The sequence below is a fragment of the Eulemur rufifrons genome, chromosome 8, assembly GCF_041146395.1.
Source record: "Eulemur rufifrons isolate Redbay chromosome 8, OSU_ERuf_1, whole genome shotgun sequence".
Classification (NCBI taxonomy): domain Eukaryota; kingdom Metazoa; phylum Chordata; class Mammalia; order Primates; family Lemuridae; genus Eulemur; species Eulemur rufifrons.
In genome coordinates, this window is record NC_090990.1 from 18993598 (window position 1) to 19021304 (window position 27707).

General features: G+C 40.3%; 1 protein-coding gene across 1 annotated transcript; it reads right to left on the reverse strand.

Annotated features, from left to right (window-relative positions):
• DNAJC8 (DnaJ heat shock protein family (Hsp40) member C8) lies at nucleotides 1–27707 on the reverse strand. The gene is made up of 9 exons (XM_069477545.1): nucleotides 27600–27707; nucleotides 24373–24474; nucleotides 13809–13865; nucleotides 8973–9039; nucleotides 8360–8454; nucleotides 6710–6781; nucleotides 3209–3300; nucleotides 2224–2299; nucleotides 1–1135 (listed from the first exon to the last, which is right to left on the reverse strand). The coding sequence occupies exons 1-9, from the start codon at nucleotides 27675–27677 to the stop codon at nucleotides 1013–1015; spliced, it is 762 nt and encodes a 253-aa protein (XP_069333646.1). The 5' UTR covers nucleotides 27678–27707; the 3' UTR covers nucleotides 1–1012.

Below are 27707 nucleotides of genomic sequence, written 5' to 3' on the forward strand. Positions count from 1 at the left end.
TTTCATGTATTAATTCATTTACTCCTCAAAATAATCAGTATCTTCATTTTACACAGAAATAACAGCATATTGGCAATACCAATACCCACTGAGCACTACGGTAGCTACCTTATATATGCCATGGGTAATCTTCCCTAAAAGCTGCTGTAGTAATTTATATTCCCATTTTGCAGATGAAGAAACTAAGGTTCGGCAAATAAACGGTAAGGAACCAGTTTCTGTCCAACCTCAAAGCATTCTGGGGTTGGGCCAAGCCAGACAAGGGACCCACCCTTGGAATAATACCTGAGGGAGAGAACATCAATGGTTTGGGTATAAAAATTTATTATACATAAAGAACATTACCACTAATGAATGCAGACAGACTAGGACACCATGGTATTGAAGGGAGGATGGCTAGTTCTTTGGAAAGTGGACAGGTTTAGGTGGCTTGGGGCCTCATGACACACTGATTGGTCAGTCAGATGGGAGGGCACATGCTAAACACCACAGGGCACCAGGGCATCAAGTGACTGCTCTGGGTGCCCACGCTGCCTTCCCTGCCTGATCTGGTGCTTTCAAGAATGGCACACCCAGAAGCAAGCAACTGAATTGAAGGGGCTCCCTAAGGTGGCTCAGGCTTGTCTCTGAAGTCACGGCAACACCATTTTAAGCAATATGTTTAATTGGATGATTTCCACAAACTATACACGAAGTTTCTAACCATCACAATTCAGTGAAGTACAAAACATTAAGTTACTGGCTGTGGGAAGAGAAGGCAGCACCAATGGTGGCACCTTCCAATCTGGTTGTTCTAGGGGCAGGGGTTAGGGGAAGGTCTTTTGTTAACCAAGCCCCTCATTTCAATGTACAAAAGAATTACTCTGATCAATATTAAATTGTATTGAAAACAAAATGGGCTAAAAAGCAAACACTACTCTATGTTGGGGTGGAAGTGGGAGGAAAGAATGAGTCCTTCAAAGCAGGAAGGGAGACAGCTGGGGGAAGGTTCTGTGGCTGTGACCCTAGGTGGTCACTCACGCTGCTCCATTTTTACTTTCGGTGGTCTCAGGAAGGTCCGATTTTTCTTCTCTTTCTTCCCCTTTGTATTTGCTTGGAAGTTTCGCCAGCTGTCCACACGACCATCTCGACTTTCCTAAGCACAAAGAAGTGTGAGGTGAGGAGACCAGTTAACAAGGGGAAGGACTGGAACCTGCCCTACCATCTACCAACCCTCCTATAGTCCAGCCCAGGTCAGTCCTCTGGAATAATCCAAGAGTAGAAGAGAGCAGGGCTTTTCTCCCACTCCCAAAGGCCTGGGCAAGTGTCATAGCACCCCTAGAAAGCAGAATGCGCTGCAGGTTGGAAGAGGAGGACAAAAGGAATAACACTCATCACATCAACAAGGCCCCATTTGTCGTGGACCTCTGGGCTAGACACTTAGCATGTTATTTCTAATTTTCACAAAGAGCTGACTATGGCCACTAGGATTTCCACCTTGTTAAAGGGACCTCCTCATATTCTCTCTTTTCATACATGCAGTGGGACAGAAACAAAGTCATAATCTCTGGTTAGCCAACCCCTACCCTGAGTCCTAAATCCTACAGAAGACCAAATGTTGCTACAATCCAGAAATTCGCCAAGCATCTGAAGGATGTAACCAAGATCTCAAAGAAAAGTCAAGTTCAAAAGCTATAAGTCTCTCTGCTGGCAGGACACTGGGGTCAAAAGAACCCTGGTTGCTATGAATAGACCTTTAAGTAGGATCCTACTCCTACATTCGCCCCCTAAATTAAATATGTAATCCATTTTTCTTTTATTTTTTTTTTTAGAGAGGGGGTCTCACTCTGTCACCCAGGCTAGAGTGCAGTGGCACAATCATAGCTCACTGCAGCCTCAAACTTCTTGGCTCAAGCGATTTTTCAGCCTAAGCCTCCCAAGTAGCTGGGAACAGGTGTGCACCGCCACACCTGGCTAATTGCAATCCATTTTTCTTGAGCCCACTTGGCAGCTATTCCTACCACAATCTCTCAAAATCCTCCCAGGGATCCTCACTGCACTTTACCACGGCTGCAGAAGCTTCTAGGAGGCTGAGCCAGGAATAGATTCATTCTCCACAGCTCCCACTCTCCCCCACACAGCCCATTTCCCTCTGACTGCCTGCCCCACTCCGTCCTCCAAATGCCACAGGAACCAAGTTTCCTTATTCTGGAAAAAGAATCCCTGGCCACCTTGGAAATTTACCTCAAAGTTTTTCTGCCACTCTCTTTCTCGTTTAGCTTTTTCTTGAGCTTCAATCTCTTCTTCCCTTTGTCGTTTCCTAGGAGGAAAACCAGATCATAGTATTTATAGACTACATACAGGCTGTGTTAATCATACAAGTTAAGGCATCTCCCCACAGAAGCACACATACATAGTAAATCAATTCCCTAAAAGTCTATAAATATGGCTGTCTGGAAAGGGCTCAAAGCCCTTTGTGAATGTCTCTTTTTAAAACGTGCAGATGAGATTGTGGGCAGAGGTGCAGGGAAAGACATAAATATCTCTATTACAGAGATAGATAAATAAGGTAACCAAAGCCTAGTCAACAGTAATCTAAGGTTTTGAGCTCAGTTGGCGATAAAGCTATGTGGAGAACACAGGCCCCTTTATTTCAACAGAATGACCATTGTAACAGCAGAAGTTCTTAAGAGGATCTCTAGACAAAACCCTATCCCAGAAAAGGAGACATTTTACACAACAACCTTAACTAGCAAAATCTAGCTATTACTAAATACCAATCAACAATACAAAATATGTAAACCAAACTAACACCAATATTTCTGATGTTCGAGCCATACTTTAGAACAATAAACGTGTTTTAGTCATTACATTGTATAATACTACATACTTACCAAAGCCACAGCGACTAGTCCCACAAAAGGTTCTGGCCTCAGTAACAATGGCCTCAAGAACTCTGCCTCTTTCACTCCAGAAGTCAGGAAGAAAATACACAGTACTCTTGATTATAAATAAACTCCCTAAGGACAGGCCTATTCAATATTTCCCAAAAGTCAAAAGAGAAAACTTCTTACTCTTGTGATTCAAAAGCTCAACTGTTTCAGATAACTATATTAACAGTCTCTTAAGTGACATACTACATAATTCCTTCTTTAGAAAAATCCCCAAAGACCAATGTTAGTTAATCTGAGTATTTAGATACAGTTTAAATCAATATATTGATATGTACCTTTCATGCATCTCTTTGGCTTCTTTCTCTTTCCTTTTAATTTCCAGCTCAGCAAAGAGTTTCATGGTCTGTTTATATACTGCTTGTTTAAACTATAAAAAAAATTAAGAAAAAAATAAATAAAAGTAAATATTTTACCGGCAACTTGAATCTAGTACTTTCAGCTGGAGCCGAAGACAAAGCAGATTAGAACCCAGCAAGGAAAAAAAGACTCTTCAGAAAGAACCACTTGATGTGCTGCCTCTCTTGGGAGATAAATAATATATCCACCTGTGAGATCTTTCCATTTTACCATGCAGATGATACATAGGAACCTGGCTCTGGTAAAAATTATCAATAAGAAAAAAAATTCTACCTGCTATCACTGCCATGTGAGACTGTGGAGGGTACTTTCCTCCAAACAATTTCCAAAAATATGAAACTAAAAAAAAAAAAAAAAAAAATTGTCCTGAGTACAGGGGGGAAAAAAGAAAGAGAGAAAAAGAGGGGAAAAAAAAATAATTTTCATTTTTTCTTTTCACAAATATTTTATAATTATTGACTCTGTGCCAGGCACTGAGCTAGGTACTAGGGATACAAAGTTGCTATCGAGCAGACCAGTCTCAGGGGCCTACTGACTGTGGCAGAGCTACTGGTTACTCCTCCACTACAACCATGTATCTCAAGGTATAAAGCCACCCAATATAAAAGCCTGTATTTCCCAGGCTCCCCTGTGGCTAGATACAGCCACGTAACTTAAGCTTGAGTCAATGGGATATAGGGGAAAGTTATGTATACAACTTCTGGAATGTTTTTAGAAGGAGCAGGCTTATTCTCTCTTCCTCCTTTCCTCTATTCTGCTGTTTGGCACATGGGTGAGGTAATGAGACATCCTGGACTATGAGGATGGAGGCAACATTCTTGTTGACAGAGCCATAGAAAGGAGTAGACCAAGTCCCTGGATGACACATGGCACAGAGCTGCTATAGTACTGGCCAACTTCCCAAAGGTTATTATACAGAAGAGGAAATCTGTCTCTTCTTCAAACCACCATCATTTTAGGTCTCACTTGCATGCAGCTGAACTTACATTCTTTTATACATTTCTTTCTTTTCTTTTTTTTTTTTTTACTGAACTTGTATTCTTTTTTTTTTTTTTGAGACAGAGTCTCACTCTGTTGCCCAGGCTAAAGTGCCATGGCGTCAGCCTAACTCACAGCAACCTCAAACTCCTGGGCTCAAGCAATCTTCCTGCCTCAGCTTCCCGAGTAGTTGGGACTATAGGCATGTGCCACCATGCCCGGCTAATTTTTTCTATATATTTTTAGTTGTCCAGCTAATTTCTTTCTATATTTTTAGTAGAGACGGGGTCTCACTCTTGCTTGGGCTGGTTTCAAACTCCTGAGCTCAAACTATCCACCCGCCTCAGCCTCCCAAGTGCTAGGATTACAGGCGTGAGCCACCACGCCCGGCCTGAACTTGTATTTTAATACAGTGACAGAAACAGATAATATAGCATTAGGTAAAAAGAAAGGTAAAAAGCCTTTTTAAAAATTGTATTATGTAATAGTCTTGCAAAGGTAGGAACAGAGACTATTATAAGAATTTATAAGAATTACAGAAAAATAAGTAAAGGTAAGTCACCGAGCCCCTGTCCCACAAAGTTAATAAAATCACAGTCCCCTCATGACCAGCTTTTAATTCTTTACTTTCAAGAGTTCCTTTCCCTAGGTCCTCCTTGAAGGGTAAAAAAAAAAAAAAAAAAGAGTTCTTAAGAACAGAGGTTATGTTCTTATTCTACCTTAAAACTTTTTTTTCTCAGATACGAAGTATTTTAAATATACACACAAGTACAAAAAACAATCCATCATGCAGATTTGATTGGACTTATATTCCAAAATCAGACAGTGGAGCAAAGAGTGATACATGGGGAAAAAAGGGAAATAAAGGAGCCCCCAACTTGTGTGACTTCTTTTTAATACTGTTATTCGCCAGGCGCTGCTCAGTGAAAGCAATGCTGACAACCCTCAGTCCCTAGTAAGGACAAACATTAAAGGGGTGAAGGAGTCTGTAATGGATATTCCAATATCTTTAAAAGCTCCAAACTCTCCTGGGTGGACAGATACTGGTGATTCTTAATTTTTTATATGTTTCTGCTTTTATTGAATTTTCCATCATTAGCATGTGTTCTTTCATAATAGGGGAGGGGGACTGAAAAGAGTTAAGGTTCTTAACTAAGGAGGACCAAGGAGGATTTGGAAGTCTTCAGAAAAGACTGAACAGGCCAATTAAAGGAAAGGGAAAATAGGACAGAGAAGAAAATAATAAAATACTGGAACAGAATAAACCTAAACTAGGTGGCTAGCAGAAAAAATGACCTAATCATTCTCAAGCATTATTACCACATAGAAGATGTGACCATTTTCTGTTACCAAAATCACTGAAGCAAGAAGTTGTAAGGACGTTTCCCTAGCAAGACAGCCTCTCCTCTATAAATCTTTAAAAAACAAGAGAAGTACACAATAAGATTTAAGATGACTTTAAATTTTCCAGGAAAGTGAGGCAATCCAATATTTAAGTAGAATCTCTCTTAACCATTCTCCACTAAATAACTCACTGGATTAACCAATGCTCTCCATTTCCTCTGTCAAACATTACCTGGGCTAGCACTCTGCGAGGCCAAGGCAGGAGGATCACTTGAGGTTAGGACTTCAAGAACAGCCTGAGCAAGAGAGAGACCCTGTCTCTACTAAAACTAGAAAAATGAGCCAGGCGTGGTGGCATGCACCTGTAGTCCCTGCTATTCGGGAGGTTGAGGCAGGAGAATCACTGTAGCCCAGGAGTCTGAGGTTGCTGTGAGCCACGCTGACACCATGGCCCAGATGACAGAGCAAGACTTCATCTCCAAAAAAAAAAAAAAATTACCTGGGGCATGAGCACTTATGACTAGCAGACAGTTGTCTCTTTACCAAGAGTCAGTTCCCAAAGTTGGGTATGCCAGTTGCAATCACTATTGTAGTTGTGATTTAAAAACCATAGAAATTGATGAATGTGGTTATAAGAATAAATGCTTGTTTCTTTGAAAGATTCAATAAACATGAGTCCTAAAATGAACTACTGCTGAATTAGGTACAGGAGAGACATCTGGAAAAGACTGAAAAAGGAATCATAAATATCTAGAATTTTGCTCTTGGTTTGCTTCAGAAGTACCTAAGTTTTCAATATACTTCAAAAGAAACTAAGGGTAGAAACTATAGATAATACTTTGTGCGTGTGGCTTATAAAATAGTCAACTGTGAATTCCAATCAGCAGAGGTTCACTCAAAGAAAAGACCATAGCACTACATCAAAAAAGGGTGAATTAAAAAGAAAAAGGGTGAATGAATATACATTTACACATTTTAAGTTAAAATGAAATGTTTATAGCACATATTCATCATTCTTCTGGCTTCCCTCTCTTTAACCCACCAATTGGTAATCCCAATCACACAAGATAAGGTAGCTTTCCCCATATTTAACTCACCAACTCAGGATCATCCTCCTCCACAACTGTGGGTTTTCCTTCCTTTTTTAATTGTTTTTTTCGCTCTTTCACCTAAAAAGAATTTTTTTCATCAAAAGATGAGCACCCATAGTTTGAGAATATCCAGTGAGCTGTACACATACATGTGTACTTTCCCCTAGGTACAGGTATAACAAAAAGTTTGTATTAAAAAAAAAGAAGAGCCTCTCCCCTTCCCCCTTCAAAACAGCAATGCAATCAAGGAAAACTAGGAACCACAGATAGGTCCTTTCTCTAACTTCATCTAAAATCTAATCTACCAGGAAGGATAAAATGGACCAGCATAGTGTTGTCCCCAACTCATCAGATCCTAGCCAAATCCAAAGAGCCTTTGATGAATTGAACAGGTTAGCCACTTATTTTTCTTAGCCTGTGGTTACGTGCTTCTGGCAAAATATATAGACCTTGTTAAGTTTTAGGAGAAGCTACCGAATTTGTGGCATTCCATTTAAGAAGTGTTTTTCTTGCATTTCTACACTGAACTCTTGATCATTTTCACTGTGAAACTTAAACCAGTAATTTTCACATCCTATTAACAGATATTTTTATCACTTTGGCCAAAAAATTTTAAATATAACCATTTATACAAGAATGACACTACTCCACTAAATAACCAGTCTATTATACTAGCAAAAAGCCAACCGCCTTCTAAGCTCTCAAAGGCCCTACAGCCACCTTGTGGTCAGGAAGCCTAAGAATGACTTCCTCACTGGCAAAAGACAGATAGAGGGTGGCTATAATGATTTAAGATGAAATGTCAGGCATTTTTTCTTTTCTTTTCTCATTTCTATCAGGATTGGGCCTACAAGTGCCATTTCCAACACAAGACCAGCAGGGCACGGTTATGGCCCTCTGTCTCCTCTCTTTATTCATTTTCCTAACCTACACTGGATACGTTATTATTATTGGTTATAAAGTCCTGTTTCAGATTACAACACTCTTCAAATGAGAAGTTTTATCCACATTCACTCCCAACTAAAACAGCTCTTATAAATGGCCTCGAGATTCTTGCCCAAGCAAGTAAAAAATTAAAACAAAGACCTTTCTTAACATTTCTCATCATTAGGAGATATATGTAATGCTTCCAAGAGCAAAAAAAAAAAAAAAAAAAAAAGCCAGCTGAATTTCTTTCAATTGAGTCCTTCCCAACCCTGTTATTAATATGAACATATACCTCCTCCTATTTTTAAAAAAATTTACTCATATCCCCTAGCTAACCTTTATCAAGCCCTTGTTCCAAACCCTTTAGAGGGACAAGAATAAAAATCGAGTGTCAAGAGTTATCATGGCTGCTCCACTTTTACACTCTCAGAATGGGGTAACATGGCAACATGTGACAAGAGGGCAAGAACACAATACAGCACTGGCAGAGAAGGCGGTAGGAGCAGTGTCCTCCTAGCCATTCCTCATTCTGAGCACTTCTCTTAGGGGTGAATTATAGCTTTAGGCACACATTATTCATGACCACCATAGCAAAGTGGTAGAGATCACGTTTTTTACGTTGCCACAAGTTATGCCAGTAGGCATTACCATGTTGACATTTGCCCTCCTACAAGGTGCCCAAGGCTTGCTGATACTTCCTGTAAACACAGCAGCACTATAAATACTTACAGTGTGTTCCACGTATTCTTTTCCTGCCTGAATTACATCCAGGGCCCTCTTCTTTTGCTCCTGATCCAGTAGCAACTTGTAAGCTTTGTCCACAGCTAATGCAAAACATTGAAATTAACTGTTTCTGCAAACACCCTCTGAAAGTCTGAACTATACTGAGGCAGTGTAAATGGACTTGTGCCATCTAAAAGCATTCCCTATTTTGTTAAATTATTTACTGTTGTTAAACTAATTAAAAAAAAAACCATACAGCTATAGCAATAACTTTCCTTGTGAGCCTTGGAAAAAATTAAGTACACACTCAAAGCTAAATACACATCTAGATTTAATTCATTGATAAAATATTTCCAATATTCTTTATGTTCAAAGAAAAAAATGATCCTACGCAACAAGAGTCTTTGTTGGCACATAGAAGTTTTAACATAGCAAAATTAAGGTCTACTTCTTAAACAGCAACATTCTGCTTTAGAATGACAACTGTTCTACTGAAAACCACAGCTTCTTGGTGAACAGAAAACAAAAACTATAACATTCTTTCTTGATCTAGGAAAAGGAACAGTTAGTCCCTATCATTGACAATATATTACTCAGAAGCAGGTAAATTTACAAATACCTTCAAATGCCTTTTGTGCTCTGTCAGCATCATCTTGATTTTTGTCAGGATGTACCAATATGGATAACTGCAATAAGAGAAAAGTTAGATTTGTCAATAAGAGAAACATTTAGTAACTCTTGGCCTGCAGTCTCTTTACAACCAAAAGCTCTAAGGGGCAGGGCGCGGTGGCTCACGCCTGTAATCCTAGCACTCTGGGAGGCCGAGGCGGGTGGATCGCTCGAGGTCAGGAGTTCGAGACCAGCCTGAGCAAGAGCGAGACCCTGTCTCTACTAAAAATAGAAAGAAATTATATGGACAACTAAAAATCTATATAAAAAAAATTAGCCGGGCATAGTGGTGCATGCCTGTAGTCCCAGCTACTCGGGAGGCTGAGGCAGTAGGATTGCTTAAGCTGAGGAGTCTGAGGTTGCTGTGAGCTAAGCTGATGCCACGGCACTCACTCTAGCCTGGGCAACAAAGTGAGACTCTGTCTCAACAACAACAACAACAACAACAACAACAACAAAAAAGCTCTAAGGTACCAGGGCAAAAAAAGACTCTTAGGAAGAAGCATGTTTTAAAAAATTTAAAGTTAATAAATCTCATAAAATGCCACAAAATACTGGTCTTTAACAAAATTCAAGCATCAAAAGATAAATGCACAACTGGGAAATATCTCAGGTTTTAATTACAAAGTTGAGAATACACAGAAGCCTAGCATTATGAAGATGTTATAATAATTTAGGGGAGGAGAAAGTTTGAAAAGTATCAAGTTCCTATTATGGGCCGGGTACGGCGGCTCACACCTGTAATCCTAGCACTTTGGGAGGCCAAGGTGGGAAGATCCCTTGAGCCAGGAGTTCGAGACCAGCCTAAACAACATAGTAAGACCCTGTCTCTACAAAAAATTTAGAAATTTAGCCAGACAAGGTGGAACATGTCTATAGTCCCAGCTACTCAGGAGGCTGAGGCAGGAGGATCACTTGAGCCCAGGAGTTTGAGGTTGTAATGAGCTACGATGATACCAGTACAGTCTAACCCAGGTGACAGAGCAAGATCTGTCTCAAAAAAAAAAAAAATTTCCTATTATGTTCTTTATACAGGTTGAGAATTCCTAATCCAAAAATCCGAAATCCAAAATCTCAACTTTCTGAGTGCCAACATGATGCTCTAAGGAAATGCCCACCGGAGCATTTCGAATTTTCAGATTAGGAATGTCCAACCAGTATAAATTCTATAAATATTCTAAAAGCTGAAAAAAATCTGAAATCTGATACTTCTAGTCCCAAGCATTTTGGACAAGAGATACTTAACCTGTATTGAACACTAAGGGAGATAAAGCAGGTATGAGACATCATCTCCTTCCTGAAAGAACTTCTAACATAAAGCAGTGTTTCTCAATTCTGGCTATGATCCAACCCTGTGAAGATTTTCAAAAACAGAGAGGTCTATTTTTCTACCCTGAGACCTTCTTAATCAGTCTCTGGCTTCTGTACTTTGTAAACCTCTACTAGACTGGGTGTCAGAAGATGGTAAGGGACTAGGATTAATTTCTTAGGTGTGGTAAATAGTTATGAAAGAAAATGCCCTTTTTTATTTTTGGGGGGTGGATACATGCTGAAGTATTTGGGGATAAAGCATCATGGTGTCTGCAATTTACTTTACAATGATTCAGCCAAAAATATATAGTTAATGAAGTAAACTGCTGCACATAGACAGTAAGTGTATGGATATTCACTGGTCTTTTTTTTTTTTAGACAGAGTCTCACTCTGTTGTCCTGGGTAAAGCACAATAGGGTCACTGTAGCTCACTGCAACCTCAAATTCCTGGGCTCAAGCAATCCTCCTGCCTTAGCCTCCCAAGTAGCTGGGACTATAGGTGCACACCACAATGCTCAGCTAATTTCTTCTATTTTTAGCAGAGACTAATATTTCTATTTTTAGTAGAGATGGGATCTCAGGCTGGTCTTGAACTCCTAAGCTCAAGCAATCCTGCCACCTCGGCCTCCCAGAGTACTAGGATTACAGGCGAGAGCCACTGCACTTGGCCTTTATTTTAAATATAAATATTTTATTATAGAAAAGTTAAAAAAAAAAAATCCTCCACAGGTGATTCTTTCAGACATCATGGTTAAAACTACCAACATACGGTCATTGACAGACAGAAACCAACTAGTTGGAACAGACGGAATTGTGTTGCGGGATGATAACAAATGGGAATCTAATGCTAAATTCAGCATTACTGGAACCATAATCCTGGGTTTTAATATTAACTTCAATCACTTACTAGCTGAGACCTGGAGCAACTCACTTACCCTATCTCTTGTCTCTGTTTCCTGTTCTGTAAATGGGACAATACTAGGTACCTACATCTAACTAGGTTGTCGTAAGGATGAAATGAAATAATGTAAGCAATTAGCATACTGTTTAACACACATTAATAGCATATAATGAGGACATACTATGTGCCAAGACTTATTCTAAGTGCTTTATGTACAATACCTCCTTTAAATCCTTATAACAACCTAATGGGGTAGGCAACATTATTATGTACACTTTACAAACAGGTTAGCAGGCACAGAAAGGTTGAAAGCTCACAATATTTGTAAGTGGTACAGTCAAGATTTGAACTAAACTCATATAGCTCCAACTCCCATTCTCTTAACTATTAGGCCCTATTAATGACTCATTAAGAACTTTTAACTCTTTTTTTTTTTTTTTTTTTTTTTTTTGAGACAGAGTCTCACTCTGTTGCCCAGGCTAGAGTGAGTGCCATGGCGTCACCCTAGCTCACAGCAACCTCAAACTCCTGGGCTCAAGTGATCCTCCTGTCTCAGCCTCCCGAGTAGCTGGGACTACAGGCATGCACCACCATGCCCGGCTAATTTTTTCTATATATATATTTTAGCTGTCCATATAATTTCTTTTATATTTTTAGTAGAGATGGGGTCTCGCTCTTGCTCAGGCTGGTCTCGAACTCCTGAGCTCAAACGATCCGCCCACCTCGGCCTCCCAGAGTGCTAGGATTACAGGCGTGAGCCACCGTGCCCGGCCAAGAACTTTTAACTCTTACTGAGTTCTTTCTGTAGCTACATAAAAAGTGATTGGTTTTCTTTTGGTTTTTTTTTTTGGAGAGATGGGGTCTCACTATATTGCTTAGGCTGGTCTCAAACTCCTGGCCTCAAGGGACCCTCCCACCTCAAACTCCCAAAGTGCTGGGATTACAGGCATGAGCCACAATTCCTGGCCAAAAGTTGTTCTGACTATGGACTTGAATGCTTATTAAATTAGAAAAAAGCTAAATATAAGTGCAGAGGAGAACTCAGGAAGGGAAAAAAAACTATGAAGTTATATAATGGGAAATGATTGCACGGACAAGATAAAAAACATCTTGGCTTCACAGCAAATCAGAAGATGACTATGAGTCAGCAATATGGGGGAAATTACTGTATTAGAAAACTAACAACAATACTGGATATTAACAAGTATGTCATGCAGAAGCCGAGAATTATATTCAGCATTGGTCAGACCCTATTAAAACATGAAGTACATACAAGATACAAAGAAGTTAAGGAAAGTTTTAAAAAAAGACATGAAATATATAGAAAATCTGATTTGCAAAGACAGATTACACGGAGTGTGATTAATCAACTAAGAAAAAAAAGGCTGTCTGGGTGTAGTGGCTCACACCTGTAATCATAGCACTTTGGGAGGCCTAGGTGGGAGGGTTCCCTGAGATCGGGAGTTGGAGACCAGTCTGAGCAAGAGAAAGACCCAGCCTCTACAAAAAAATAGAAAAATTAGCGAGGCATGATGGTGCGTGCCCATAGGCAGGAAAATCACGTGAGCCCAGGAATTTGAGGTTGCAGTGAGCTATGATGACACCACTGCACTCTAGCCTAGGTGACAGAATACGACTCTCTCTCAAAAAAAAAAAAAAAAAAAGTCTAAGGGGTTACTTAGCTGTCAAAACTGGAAGGATTTTTTAAAAGGTTATTATAAAACTTTGTAGCTCAAGTTATTCAACATAAGAATGGGCAAGGATCAGAGGTTGTAGATCATCTTTCCTGGAGAACTTTCACAAAGCACTCTTTGGTAAACTTCCATGTTGTCAGAGGAAGGGGCCGTGTAGCAAGGGCCTGGGGTAGCCTCTGGAAACTGAGAGTGACCCCATGCCAACAGCCAATGAGAAAATGGACACCTCAGTAATTAAACTGCAAGGAACTGAATTCTGCCAACAATCCAAATGAACTTGGAAGAATACCTTGAGCCCCCTTGTCTAGGATAAAAGCCCAGCTGACACCTTGATGTCAGCCTTGTGATATCCTGAGCAATAAACCTACCTAACCTGTGCCTTGACTCTTGGCCCACAAAAATAAGGAGGTACTAAATTTGTGCTGTTTTAAGCTGAAGGAAAAAAAAAAAAAAAGCACTCTTTATATTAACCCAGGTACTTATTGAGGAATGGGGTCTTTAAAAAGTGTTATGAATCATTTAACATGTTCTCTCCTGGAAGCCAGGAGCTTTGGTAAGTATGACTCCATATAAGCTCTACTATTCTAGCTTGAACTTATCTCTCTCAACTAAGGGGCTGGAGAGATTCTATTTGGATATAAAATTCATTCTATTCACAGTCAAGCTATAGTCATTAAATTATTTCAGATTTTATGTTACTATGAGTTTTTTCAAAGAACAGTTACATACCCTTAAGTTAAAAAAAAAAAAAAGTTAGATTTTGGCCCAAAAATATCTAACAAGTCATAACAGCAAGTGCTAAGAGAATTATGTGCTTCATACACTTTTCAAAAGGTTGAAACTCCATCTAACAGAGGGAAATATTTAATAGTACTGTACCTGTCGAAATCTCTTTTTTATTTCTTCATCTGTGACTTCAGGATCTATCTGAAGAACCTGGAAGAACCAAAACCAAAACTGTAAAGGAGTTTAAAAGAATTTACATTTAAGAGGTGCCCAATAATTATATATATTACAATCAATATCTAGAACACTGGCTGGCACACAGTTCTAGAAAGTGCACAGAAATGTGAATGATCAATCAGTAACAGAATAACAGCTATATTGTCTTAGGGTTCTCAATTAACATGATGTTTATTTTCTCTCCACTGGAAAAATAATAACTTATTTTATACTCACAGACACCATGATAAAATTCCGCATTTCTCCTCCATTCATTAAGAAAAGTCTCACTCTACCTCCCTCATCTTTGCAAATGTAGAGAAAGCATAGCAACTCAACAGAGAGAAAATTCAGCCAGCTACCTGATTTACATCTCAATCCAGAAATTGCCACTTTATAATTTACATGGCCCAGTGGTTCTCAACCCAGAGTGAACATCAGAATCACCTGTGACAGCAATGCCTAGGACCCACTCCAGGAAAGTCTGATTCCAACCCAGTGGAATGGGGGTGGGGCCAAATGGCAGGAACATCTATATTTTTTGAGCAACACTGCTTGAAATAAATAAATTTAATCACTCTTCTCCAACCTTGGGTATCTTGCTGTTGACATTCCTCACCAAAGATTCTGACTCCATCGCCACAAATGTTTATTCATTCAAACATTTACATAGTAACTACTACCTGCTGAACACACTGCTATGTACTACCAGAAATGCAAAGATAAATTAAGTAGGGGAAACATATTTTTTAAATTACAATTTTAGTGCTTTTTTAACAAGGGAATGTTATAAGATACACAAGTAAGTAGTTGATTCCATAGTGCAGTCCATGGATTCAATATAGTAACTATTGTTTATGTGGCATTCAAAGCCAGAGAAAGGTATTGAAAGGGCAGAGGGCAAGAAGGATATGTTAGAAACAGAAGAGACTGGGCTTGGTGGCTCATGCCTGTAATCCCAGCACTTTTGGAGGCTGAGGCGGGATGAACGCTTGAGGCCAGGAGTTCAAAATCAGCCTAAGCAACATAGTGAGACCCTGTCTCTACAGAAAATTTTTTTAAATTAGCCAGGCATGGTGGCACACACCTATAGTCCTAGCTACTCGGGAGGCTGAGACAGAAGGATCACTGGAGCCCAAGAGTTTGAGGCTGCAGGAAGCTACACTGCACTCCTGCCCGGGTGACAGAGCCAGACCCTGTCTCAGGAAAAAAGAAAGAGAAATGCAGAAGAGCAGGCCCCATTTCAGTCTGACTGAATCAGAATCAACATTTTAACAAGATCCCCAGGTGACGTGTATCACATTAAGGTTTGAGAAGCATTGGTAAAAAATGAGCACAAAGGTTAGAAATAACTGCATTTCAAAGTTAGGAAAACTTTGGATTGGTTAATAAAGGGTGAAAAGAGAAAAAAATTAAATAAGTTTTGAAATGAAAAATATCATACCAGAGAAATGAAAACTGAAATCTAATCTGTCAAGTTTAGTCAGATGCTTACAGGGCCTTAGAAAAACCTGGCAATAAGTAATGTCAAGATTTACAACAAGCTTTCAAAACATTCAAACAGCCCACCTATACCTTCACTGGTAGGCAATGAAACAGAATAATCGCTGCATTCAATAGACTTTTGATGGTTATGATAGGAACATACACATTCTCAAATACTAGGCATATAACTGGAGTGAGGAAGAAGGAAGAACAACCACTTTAAAATGAAAATTTTCAAGAGTCAGTGCGTCACCCACCCATACCTTCTCAAGGAGAAAGGAATTGGGAAGCACTCAATAGGAAGAGCAAAGTCATGTAAGATTTGCAGATGAGGTCCAGTAACTGTACATACAAAAATACTAAGAGAAGAACCATTCATTCTGAAGAAAAGGAACTTATTGGGGCAAACCAAAGTCCAACAAACCCCAGAAGGTGTCCAAAATGAATGAGAAAGGATAGAAATCCTCCCACCTTCACTGAAAAGCCTCTGAGAAAGTTATAGCTTAAAACTAATCATGGCAAATATAATTCATAAATCTTGATTGGTCCCTTTTTAAAAAAATAAACATTATGGTCGGGCTTGGTGGCTCACGCATGTAATCCTAGCACTCTGGGAGGCCGAGGTGGGTGGATCGTTAGAGCTCAGGAGTTCGAGACCAGCCTGAGCAAGAGCAAGACCCTGTCTCTACTAAAAATAGAAAGAAATTAGCTGGACAACTAAAAATATATTGAAAAATTTAGCTGGGCATGGTGGCGCTGCCTGTAGTCCCAGCTACTCGGGAGGCTGAGGCAGAAGGATCGCTTGAGCCCGGGAGTTTGAGGTTGCTGTGAGCTAGGCTGACACCATGGCACTCTACCCCAGGCAACAGAGTGAGACTCTGTCTCAAAAAAATAAATAAATACATAAATAAATAAATGTTATTGCATAAATTTGAGATTTACAACATGATGTTATGGGATACATATAGATAGTAAAATGGTTACTACAGTGGTTCACGAGTTTTAAAAAATACAATAGCTATAAAGATTTTTGGGGACAATTAGGGTCATTTGAGTGTGGACAGTATGCTGTATGATGTTATTTAATTAGTGTTGTTTTTCCTATGTGTGGTAATGGTGTTGTGGTTACATTAAAGAGTATTCTTGTTTTGAGGAGATTTATCCTAAATATTTAGGCATAAAGTGTCACAATGTCTACAGTTTTCACATGGATGGGCAAAAAGGAAGGGGGTATGTATACATAAACACATGCACATACGTACCTCAAAAGTTACTTTTCCAAGAGTTATATCAGATGCATACCAATAAATGGCAACAAATATTCATTGAGTACCTTCAAAGCTAATCCAACTCCTCTTCCGCCTTCAAGAGTTGGAGGTGTCACATGTGGCCACAAAACACAGTGAAGACAATGGGCTTATGCCTGTGGTTCAATCCTCTTTGAAGCCAGCTTTTACATTCAGTACAAACTTTTGGAGCACCTGGGATTGCTAGATACTTTGCTCACCACTAGTCTTAGTCTGTTTTGTGTTGCTATAACAATACTACAGACTAGGTAGTTTATAAAGAAAAGAAATTTATTTCTTACAATTCTGGAGACTGGGAAGTCCAAGGCTAAGGGGCCCACATCAGGTGAGGGCCTTCTTGTCCAGGTGGATGGTGGAAGGACAAAAGAGTGAGAGCAAGCAAGAGGAGGCCAAACTCGCTTTTATAACAAGCCCACTCTTGAGATAACTAACCCACCCAGAGATAATGACATTAATCCATTCAAGAGGGCAGAGCCTTCATGAACTAATCACCTCTTATTAGGCCCCACTCCCAACACTGTTGCACTGGGATTAAGTTTCCAGCATATGAACTTTGGGGAATACACTCAAACCACAGCAATACTGTTCTCATGGAATTTAAGGTCCAGTAGACAAGGGACAGTAATTAGTAATTCTGACACAAATGATAGATGCCACACTACCAATATGGCTCTAAGAAAGCACATAGGTCTATTCAGATTCTTGGAAAGTTTTTCTGCACTTCTGTGTCTCAAGCTTTGGGGATACAGTAATGAGAGATCCACAGTCTTGGACCTCAAAGAGCTAATTAATCATCACAACAGAAACAAAAATGCTTAACTGTGGCATTGAGATAAGTTCCTGAACTCAAATAAACTGTAACAGTAGTCTCCTTTGGGATCTTCTGCTTGTAATAGGAATCAAGTCTTAAGTAGCACCTGAACTCTCTCACCTATTAATATGGTGCAAGTTTCAGAGCCCTGTGAGATAAATGCCTTTCTTTCTAAGGTGCTGAACAAGATAAACAGAAAAAGTCTGTGGTGCTGCCTGCTGGGGTCTTACAAGTTAAATCAAAAGGAGGAAGATGAGCAAGGCAGAATTAAACAGGGGCACAAGTTCATCTAAACTTAAGGAAGGAAGTGGGGGAGGGCCCTTAACCTAAGAATAAATGTAGAATGCATAAGAAAGATGCTTGCATTAAGGCTAACAGAAATGTGTCCCAATAGGGAGCTGCAGAGATGGCAAGAAAGAAACACACACCACACACACACACATACACACACACACTCGGCATAAAATGCTCCCTGGGTAAGAATTCCTGTAATAAGACCCCTTAGACTCCCAATCTAATTTTTCCTTTTTCTAACTGCTGCTCAATAAAGTAGTATATGGGAAGACTTCAAATTTAATTGATAGCTAGTTGGCCAGGCACGGTGGCTCATGCTTGTAATCCAAGTACTTTGGGAGGCCCAAGTGGGAGGTTCGCTTGAGGTCAGGAGTTCAAGGTCAGCCTGGGCAATATAGCAAAACCCTGTCTCTACAAAAAAAATTTTTTAAAATAAAAATTGATAGCTGGGAGGACAGCTATTACTATATTGCCTCTCCTTACTAGAAAAAGGCCAGTCTACTTGCTTTTATAGAAAAATCTGATTCACTTAGGTGTCTTAATAGTTGTTACAGGAAAAACAGAAGTCACTAATTTCCTAAATCCCTAAAACACCTAATTCTGACTTACAGTCAAAAAACAACTTTGTAAGAAGACAATGATACCCACACATTTCAAGTGGCTGGCACATTTATATGAAGCAAAAAAAACAAAAGTTCTAAAGGACAGTCATGAAGTCCTGCCCACTCAAATACAACTTCATACCTTCCAAAGTGTGCAACTTCACCGTATTGTCAAACATTCAAACACACTTCCTGTAGTCAGGATAGGCGCTATGGTGCACTGAGTTCCTCTCCCAGAACCACATGAACTAGTAGGGTACTAAAATTCTGGCCTTCATACTGACCCCCAACAATGTTACAGCTCATCAATCAAGAAACAATAATTACCTTAACAACCAAATAAGTTATATAGTCACATGACTCCTTTTCACGGTACTATGCCCAATTTAAAAGTATAGCTAAATAGAAAAAACATACCATCATATTCTTTTTTTTTTTTTTTTTTTTTTTGAGACAGAGTCTCACTCTGTTGCCCAGGCTAGAGTGAGTGCCGTGGCGTCAGCCTAGCTCACAGCAACCTCAAACTCCTGAGCTCAAGCGATCCTCCTGTCTCAGCCTCCCGAGTAGCTGGGACTACAGACATGAGCCACCATGCCCGGCTAATTTTTTCTATATATATTTTTAGCTGTCCATATAATTTCTTTCTATTTTTAGTAGAGATGGGGTCTCGCTCTTGCTCAGGCTGGTCTCGAACTCCTGAGCTCAAACGATCCGCCCACCTCGGCCTCCCAGAGTGCTAGGATTACAGGCGTGAGCCACCATGCCCAGCCCCATCATATTCTTTATCACCTCTTCTATGAATCATCTTCTCTGCTCTCCCCCCAAAATCATATCAAGAGTACTGAATATTTGTACAACCATGTTCATAGCATCCTACTCACAACAGCTAAAACACAGTGCAACTCAAGTGTCCATCAAAACAAATGACTGGATAAGTAAAACCTGGTATATCCAGAATATCATTCAGCCTTATAAAGCAAGGAAATTCTGAAATATGCTACAACGTGGATGAACCTTAAGGACCTTGTGCTAAATGAAATAGGCCATTCACAAAAAGACAAATACTATATGATTCCTCTTAGATGAGGTACTTAGTCAAAAATCATAGAGACAGAAAGCAGAATGGTGGTTACCAGGGGCTGGGGGGATGGAGGAATGGGGAGTTGTTGTTTAATGGGTATAGAGTTTCAGTTTTACAAGATGAAAAGAGTTATGGATATGGATATTAGTAATGGCTGCACAACATTATGAGTATATTTAAAGCCACTGAACTATATACTTAAAGATGGTTAAGATACTAAATTTTGTATGTATTTGGACACAATTTAAAATTAAAAAAAAAAAAAAAAAAAAAAGCACTCTACTTCAAGCTTTTCCTCTCGCCCTTCCCTTCCTGAGCAATGTAATCCACATCCATTAATGGGGCCAGGCCAAGGAGACATCCACCCTGGGTGAGAGTCATATTGCTCAGAGCAGTGTCAGAGTCCACTGGGGATAAAGAAGAGGGTGACCACACAGGGAGTGGTGACTGACTAGTCACAGGGTGCTGGAGCCCAAATGGGGTGAAAAGGGCATTCACATAGAAGGAGAGCCTGACATGGAGTACAAAGTAGGCTGAAGAGGGCATTCCCATAGACAGGCAGCCTGTCATAAGACATTAGAACCTCAGCAGGATGAGGATGTCAACATGAGAGGGTAGCCTGGTACACGGTATCAGAGCCCAAGAGGCTCAAGGAAGGCATCCCTGTAGAAGTAGAGCTCAACATGAGGTGTTTGAGACCAAGCAGGTTAAGGAAGGTGTCCCCAAGGTAAGGTGGCCTGACGTAGGGTACAGGAACCCAAGCAAAGAAATTCTCGCAAAGGGGCAGCCAACCACAGGATGTGGAAGCCTGAGTATGGTGAGTGCCCACGTAGGAGGGCGTCCAATATAGGAAGGCAGCCCAATGCAAGGTAGGGTAGAAAGAGCATTTGTGTAGAAGTTATGGCCTGGCACAGGGAGTTGGAACCTAAGCAGAGTGAAGAGGACCTCCACACAGGGGACTGGAGTCAGAGCCCAAGTAAGAAGAGGGAGGTATTTGTAGAAAAAGGTAGCCTGACAGACTATGTCAAAGCCAGAGCAGAGTAGGGAAGCCACCTTCTCAGCAGGAAGGATCAGTGTGGGATACTGAAGACCAAGAGTGGTGAAAAGAGCCCCTAGGGAGTGGAGGACAGACAGGGAGCCAAAGAAGGCTGAGGAACATACCCACATGGAAGCATGGCCTGGCAAGGGAGTTTAGAGCCCAGGTGTGGTGAGAAGGGTTTTTGCATAGTGAGGCAGCCTGGTGCTGGTGTGAGAGTAAAGCGGGGCAAGGAGGGCATTCATATGAGGGAAGGAGTGGCAATAGGAGATTAGGTGCCTACAGGGCGATGAATTAAGTAAATGTAGGTATTAAAGATAGTGGGAGCCAGGTTTCTCACTATTAGAGAAGGGAACTATGAACATAGAAAGAAAACTAGAATAAATCCTGTGGTGTTGGACTGAAATTGGATGTAAACATGTGTATACACACACATATACCCATACTCCTTAGCTCTATCTTCCAACAGGGTCTGGGAATAGTGACATCCCAATAGCAATGAGTCCACCCAAATCTTGATTTCTATATACTATTCTTCACTAAAAGGAACCAGGGATCATTAGTGAAATGGTTAATTCCAAGCTGGGTCAGGAAAAGCACAAGAGTGCCTAGTCTTCAAAGAATCAAGAAGACATATGAAAAAGATACAGGAACTAGACTGACGTAATCTACTGGCCAAACTTAGGACAATTTAAGCATCAAAATAAATATTATCAAATTATAACCCACTGAATAAAATAGGAAACTTCAAGTCCATACTGACAAATAAATGAACTGAAACTTTAATAAGGACAAAGATATTTACATAGTTTCAAAGTACCTCCCCATAAAATACCTATTAATTAGAAAGGGGGTAAAAATTAGCTTCATAAAGAAGCCCAGAAGACACCTCTTTAATTAAGTGATCTAGTAAACATCATTAGTAATGGGATAAATCAAAAGCATCTACCGGCTGGGCGCGGTGGCTCACGCTTGTAATCCTAGCTCTCTGGGAGGCCGAGGTGGGCGGATCGTTTGAGCTCAGGAGTTCGAGACCAGCCTGAGCAAGAGCGAGACCCCATCTCTACTAAAAATAGAAAGAAATTATATGGACAGCTAAAAATATATATACAAAAAATTAGCCGGGCATGGTGGTGCATGCCTGTAGTCCCAGCTACTCGGGAGGCTGAGACAGGAGGATCGCTTGAGCCCAGGAGTTTGAGGTTGCTGTGAGCTAGGCTGACGCCACGGCACTCACTCTAGCCCGGGCAACAGAGTGAGACTCTGTCTCAAAAAAAAAAAAAAAAAAAAAAAAAAAAGCATCTACCACACTATAGGTGGCAAAGAGAAAAACATGACTTTTGTGGTAGTCCTGCCAATGTTGCATAAACTGAATCTAGTATGAGGAAACATCAGACAAACTCAAATTGAGACACATTCTACAAAATAACTCATCTGTAATGCTCAGAAATGTCAAGGTCATGAAAGTCAAGGAAGACCGAGGAATCATTCCAGACTGAAGAAGACTAAAGAAACATGACAACTAAATTTAACAGGAGATTCTGGAATGGCTCCTTTCCCTATAAAAGATATTACTGGGCTGATCATTTTGGTGCACCCCTACAGTCTCAGTTACTGAGGAGGCTGAGGCAGGAGGATCGCTTGAGACCAGGAATTTGAAATCACCCTCGGCAACATAGTGAGATCCTGTCTTAAAAAAGACATTATTTGGACAATTAGCAAAATTTGAATGCGGTATCAGGATTATACAGTAACACTGTTATCAATGTTCACTTCCCGATTTTGATAGTTATATTGTGGTTTAGTAACCACGTTTGTAGGAAAAACACACTGAAGTATTTCAAGGTAACAGGGTATTATAGTAACAATTTATTCTTAAATAGCTCAAGGAAAAATTTTCATACTGTGCTTGAAACTTTTCTCTAAATCTAAGATTGTTTTAAAATGAAAAAAATTCTTGAAAAATTACTCTGTAAAAAACAGAAACAGGCCAGGCGCAGTGGCTCACGCCTGTAATCCTAACACTCTGGGAGACTGAGGTAGGTGGATTGCTTGAGGCCAGGAGTTTAAGACCAGCCTGAGCAATAGGGAGACCTCTCTCTGCTAAAAATAGAAAAAATGAGCTGGGCATGGTGGCGCACACCTGTAGTCCCAGCACTCGGGAGACTGAGGCAGGAGGCTCACTGGAGCCCAGGAGTTTGGAGGTTGCTGTGAGCTAGGCTGATGCCATGGTACTCTACTCAGGGCAACAAAGTGAGACTCTGTCTCTAAAAAAAAGCATTTCCTTCTTTCTATTTATTTATGTTTTAGAGACGAACGGCCAATTTTTTTTGGTAGATACAGGATCTTCTAGGTGTTTCTAGTGATTTAGGAAATTAGTGACTTCTGTTTTTCATGTAATAACTATTAAGACACCTAAATGAGAGCCCAGGCATGGTGGCTCACGCCTGTAATCCCAGCACTCTGGGAGGCCAAGGCAGGCGGATCGTTTAAGCTCAGGAGTTCGAGACCAGCCTGAGCAAGAGCGAGACCCCGTCTCTACTAAAAAAAAAAAAAAAAAAAAAATAGAAAGAAATTAGCTGGACAACTAAAAATATATATACAAAAAATTAGTTGGGCATGGTGGCACATGCCTGTAGTCCCAGCTACTCAGGAGGCTGAGGCTGACGCCATGTCCCTCCAGCCCAGACAACAGAGTGAGACTCTGTCTCAAAAAAAAAAAAAAAAAAAAAACCCCAAAAACAAACCACACCTAAATGAATCAGATTTTTCTACAAAAGAAAGCAGACTGGTCTTTTTCTAGTAAGGAGAGGCAATACAGTAATAGCTGTCTTCCCAGCAATCCGTTTTTAGTTTTTTAAATTTTTTTGTACAGACAGGGTCTTGCTATGTTGCCCAGGCTGACCCTGAACTCCTGACCCCAGGTGACTCTCCCACTTGGGCCTCCTCCGGCCACTCTTTGTTTTCAAATAAAACAGTTTTGAGTATAAAAAGTTAGGTGTGGCTATTTCTCTTAGGTGGAATTATACATAATTATTTATTCTTACTTTCTCTATATTTCAAATTTTTATAAGAAATATGATTTACATATAATCAGGAAAAATTTAAAGTTATGAAATTAAGAAAATGCAAAAATCTTGTGACCTTTGTTTTGTTGTTGGGTTTTCCCATTTTTTTTATTGTAGTGAAACAAAAAAGTTTTAACAAGTAGTTTAAATCAAGAATCCTACATTTATCAGGACTAGCTACCCCTTCACTTCTGAAATTAAATCCTCGTATATTTGGGTTGCTAAAAGATGACAGAGAATATTTGACAGGGCAAAGACCATCTCAATTTCCATGCAAGAGTCTGAGATGGTCAAAAAAAAAAAAGAGACCATCTCATTTTCCTTCACATGCTATCTCTCTGTTCAATTAACATATTATTAACTGCCACACTAGAAAAAAATTTTCCTTGGGGCCATGGTGTTTTATTACAAAAATAGAATAAAAACTTCGAAAACAAAACGATCGTTTCTAATTTAGTGAAAAATTTTTTTGTTTATTGTTTTCTGTGCATGAGTTAAACGCAACTTGAAAAATAGCTCACTCAGGCTCCAAGGTAAAAAGACATGTAAGTTACATATGCTTCCGGAGGCCCTAGGCTCAAAACTAGCATGAGTTAAATACAACTCACATGGCAGTTAATGTGTTAAACAACCCAAGTTCAAAGACAACCTATATACAGGTTAAATATCCCTAGTTCAAAACTCCAAAATCCAAAATCTGAAACATTTTCTTAATCCTACCTATCATGCAAATTAAGTATGTGTTCCAGTGTAAGTACGCCTGCAGCTATGCAAAGCTCCTCCATCACACAGGCCATAGCAACATCAATCAGCTCACCTCAAATGGGTTCAAATTGAAGTAAGAGGAACCAGGACGGGTCAATCTTTCAATCTGATTTTTGGATGTTAGAACCGAATCTCTCTTCTCTATTTGTTTGACCTAAAATTATGAAAATTAAAAACTTCATTAATAAAGCTCAATAATAAACTGAATTGTCTATATTAACACAATACTCACCAACATGTTCAACAAACATTTATTTGTGTTTCCACCATGTGCAAGATATTTCACTAAACACTTTGAAGAATGATTACAGCAGCTACCATTTGTTAAATTTTAATAATATAAAAACTTAAAAAAATAATGTAAAAATTTTACATGTATTTATTAACCTCAACAACACTATATCCCCATCACAATACTATTATCCCCATTTCACAGATAAGAAAACTGAGCCTTAGAGAGATTAACTCTTGTTCCCAATTATGCAACTTGTAAGTCAGAATTTTAACCCCAACAGTTTGACTCCAGAGCAGGCATCAAGAGGATTCAAAGATAAATAAGTTACAGCTTTCAAAGAGCTTCCACTTTAATGATGGAAAATGTATGTACTTGTGTGTAGTTACACTTCATTTCCAAGTTTTTATTTTAAGAAAGGGAAAACACATGCATACTGAAACGTAAACTATGAGCAGCATCATAGTGATAACTATGATAATCAAATAACTCCACCTACCTAACTCTAATAGAATTAGAAAAATCCCTGACCTGGAGACAATGCCAAGGAGAACAAATACCAGGCAGTCCTAGGAAAACATCCTTGGTGTCACTGTCAGAGTTGGAATGCTAGTTGAAATGAATCTCTGGTATGCTATATACCATCTTTATTCCTATGGTCAAAACAAGGTTGTAAAGAATTTCATTAACATAAAACGTTATTCCTTTCCAACATCTTCCCTCTTCACTTTCTTTGAGACAGAGTCTCACTCTGTTGCCCGGGCTAGAGTGCCGTGGTGTCAGCCTAGCTCACAGCAACCTTAAACTCCTAGACTCAAACAATCCTACTGTCTCAGCCTCCCAAGTAGCTGGGACTACAGCCATGTGCCACCATGCCCGGCTAATTTTTTCTATATATTTTTAGTTGTTTAGCTAATTTCTTTCTATTTTTAGTAGAGACAGGGTCTCGCTCTTGCTCAGGCTGGTCTTGAACTCCTGAGCTCAAAATATCCGCCGGCCTCGGCCTCGGCCTTCCACAGTGCTAGGATTACAGGCATGAGCCACCGCAACCGGCCTTCCCTCTTCACTTTCTAAAATAGCATGACCACTCCCCTCTACTCTCTATCCTCTTTCCTAAACTTATTTTTTCTCATAACACTTATCAACTACTTGACGCTCTATTATACGTGTTTGTTTACAGTTTATCCTCCTCTATAGAATGCAAGCTCTATGAAGACAGGAGTTTTTCCTCTGTTGTTCACTACCATATCCCCAGTACCTAAACAGCACATTAGTACATGTCATGTGCTCAATAAACATTGGTTAAATGATAACTGAAGGCCGGGCGCAGTGGCTCATGCCTGTAATCCTAGCACTCTGGGAGGCCAAGGCAGGAGGATGGCTTGAGTTCAAGAGTTCGAGACCAGCCTGAGCAAGGGCGAGACCCCATCTCTACTAAAAATAGAAAAATCAGCCAGACATGGTATTGAGCGCCTGTACTCCCAGCTACTTCGGAGGCTGAGGCAGGAGGATTGCTTGAGCCCAGGAGTTTGAAGTTGCTGTGAGCTAGGCTGATGCCATGGCACTCTACTCAGGGCAACAGAGTGAAACTCTGTCTCCAAAAAAAAAAAAAGAAATGGTAACTGAAGGATCCTTCCTTAGATACTTTCTTACTTTCTCCCACCCAATTCAAACTAAGATTGTTATTTGTTTTTAAAACTAAAAGATGGTAAATGAAACAAGTTCCACTATAATTGCTGAGTAGTCACCAAAAGCCAATAAAACTGGTACCAGAGCATCAATACTTTCAAGGAAATTAGGCATTTCAAAAGGACAGACTATAAAGGATGTGCTAATTCCCATTTTTAAATGTAATACTTTGGTGAAACTACTATGTAACAAATACAAGGTACAATACTACTGTTACAAATACAAGAGGGCTTTAACTCTGAGTAGCCTGTTGGGGAGCAATTCCATTCCTCAAATCCATGCCAATCTAAAGAGGTCCCATCTTCAGCCTTGTTTAACTCGGCTGAAGCAGATGCTTCTGCTTTATCTTTTATGAAACCCTTCCTTATACATTAACTCCTTTAGTCCTCATGAAAACTCTTGTTTTATTATTAACGCTCTCGTTTTGTAGACATAGAAACTGAAGATCTGCAAAACTATCATCTTGAAAGAATTCAACCCCAGTCAGGTTAACTGCCTTGCAAGAATTCAGTCCAAGATTCTCTGACTCCAAATGGCATGCTTTTTCATTTATTCAATCATTCACTCAAAAAATATTTACTGAGCAGCCACTATATGCTAGGCGCTGGAGATGCGACAGTAAAGGAGGCTGAGACAAAGCTTACCCCTGTTCTAACACAACAGCACGCTGTTAGCAGTTTTAAGACCCCAAACAATTAGCCAGGTGTGGTGGCAAAAGCCTGTAGTCCTAGCTACTCGGGAGGCTGACGCAAAAGGATTGTTTGAGCCCAGGAGTTGGAGGCTGCAGTGAGCTATGATCGCGGCACTGCACTCCAGCCTAAGTGACAGAGGCCCGGTCTCAAAAGCAAAACGCACAACAACAAAACCCCAAACTATTTCACCTCCCTAAACCTTATGTTCGTCATCTGTATAACGAAGGTAATATGCCTATTTGGCATGATGCACAGTGCCTGCCATTCGTGAATGGCAGAAATAACCACTAACACAACTCATTGCAGAGGACTATGAAGAGAGAATGTTTTGGGGGCCAAAACGGCTAAGTCACCCCCAGGAAGTGCCCAGCCTTTCCCAGCCCCAGACTCTGCGGACTTGGGGCACTCTTCCCGCACCCAGGCACTTCGTTGGCCACACTCGCCGCCTCCCTCCATTCGTCGGACACCGGCCCCTCTTCGGTTGCCCAGGAGCTCTCCCAGCAGTTATCAGTGAGGGAGACACGAACACCCCCACAGACCCCCGCCACACCGAAGGCCGGACGGGAGGCGGCGCTCAACGGTCCAGGCCTTCGCTACTGCCTTCCCCCACTGGGAAAGTAGCCAAGCGGGATCGCCCAGTGCCACTATTCCTCACTCTGTGTTCACCTCACTGTAAAAGGTCATAAATGCATCCTCTGTGCTGCCTCCGCCGCCCGAAGTCCCGCTTTCTCCTGAAGCCGCCATTTCCCCGGCCAGCCACCACGTGACCCTTCT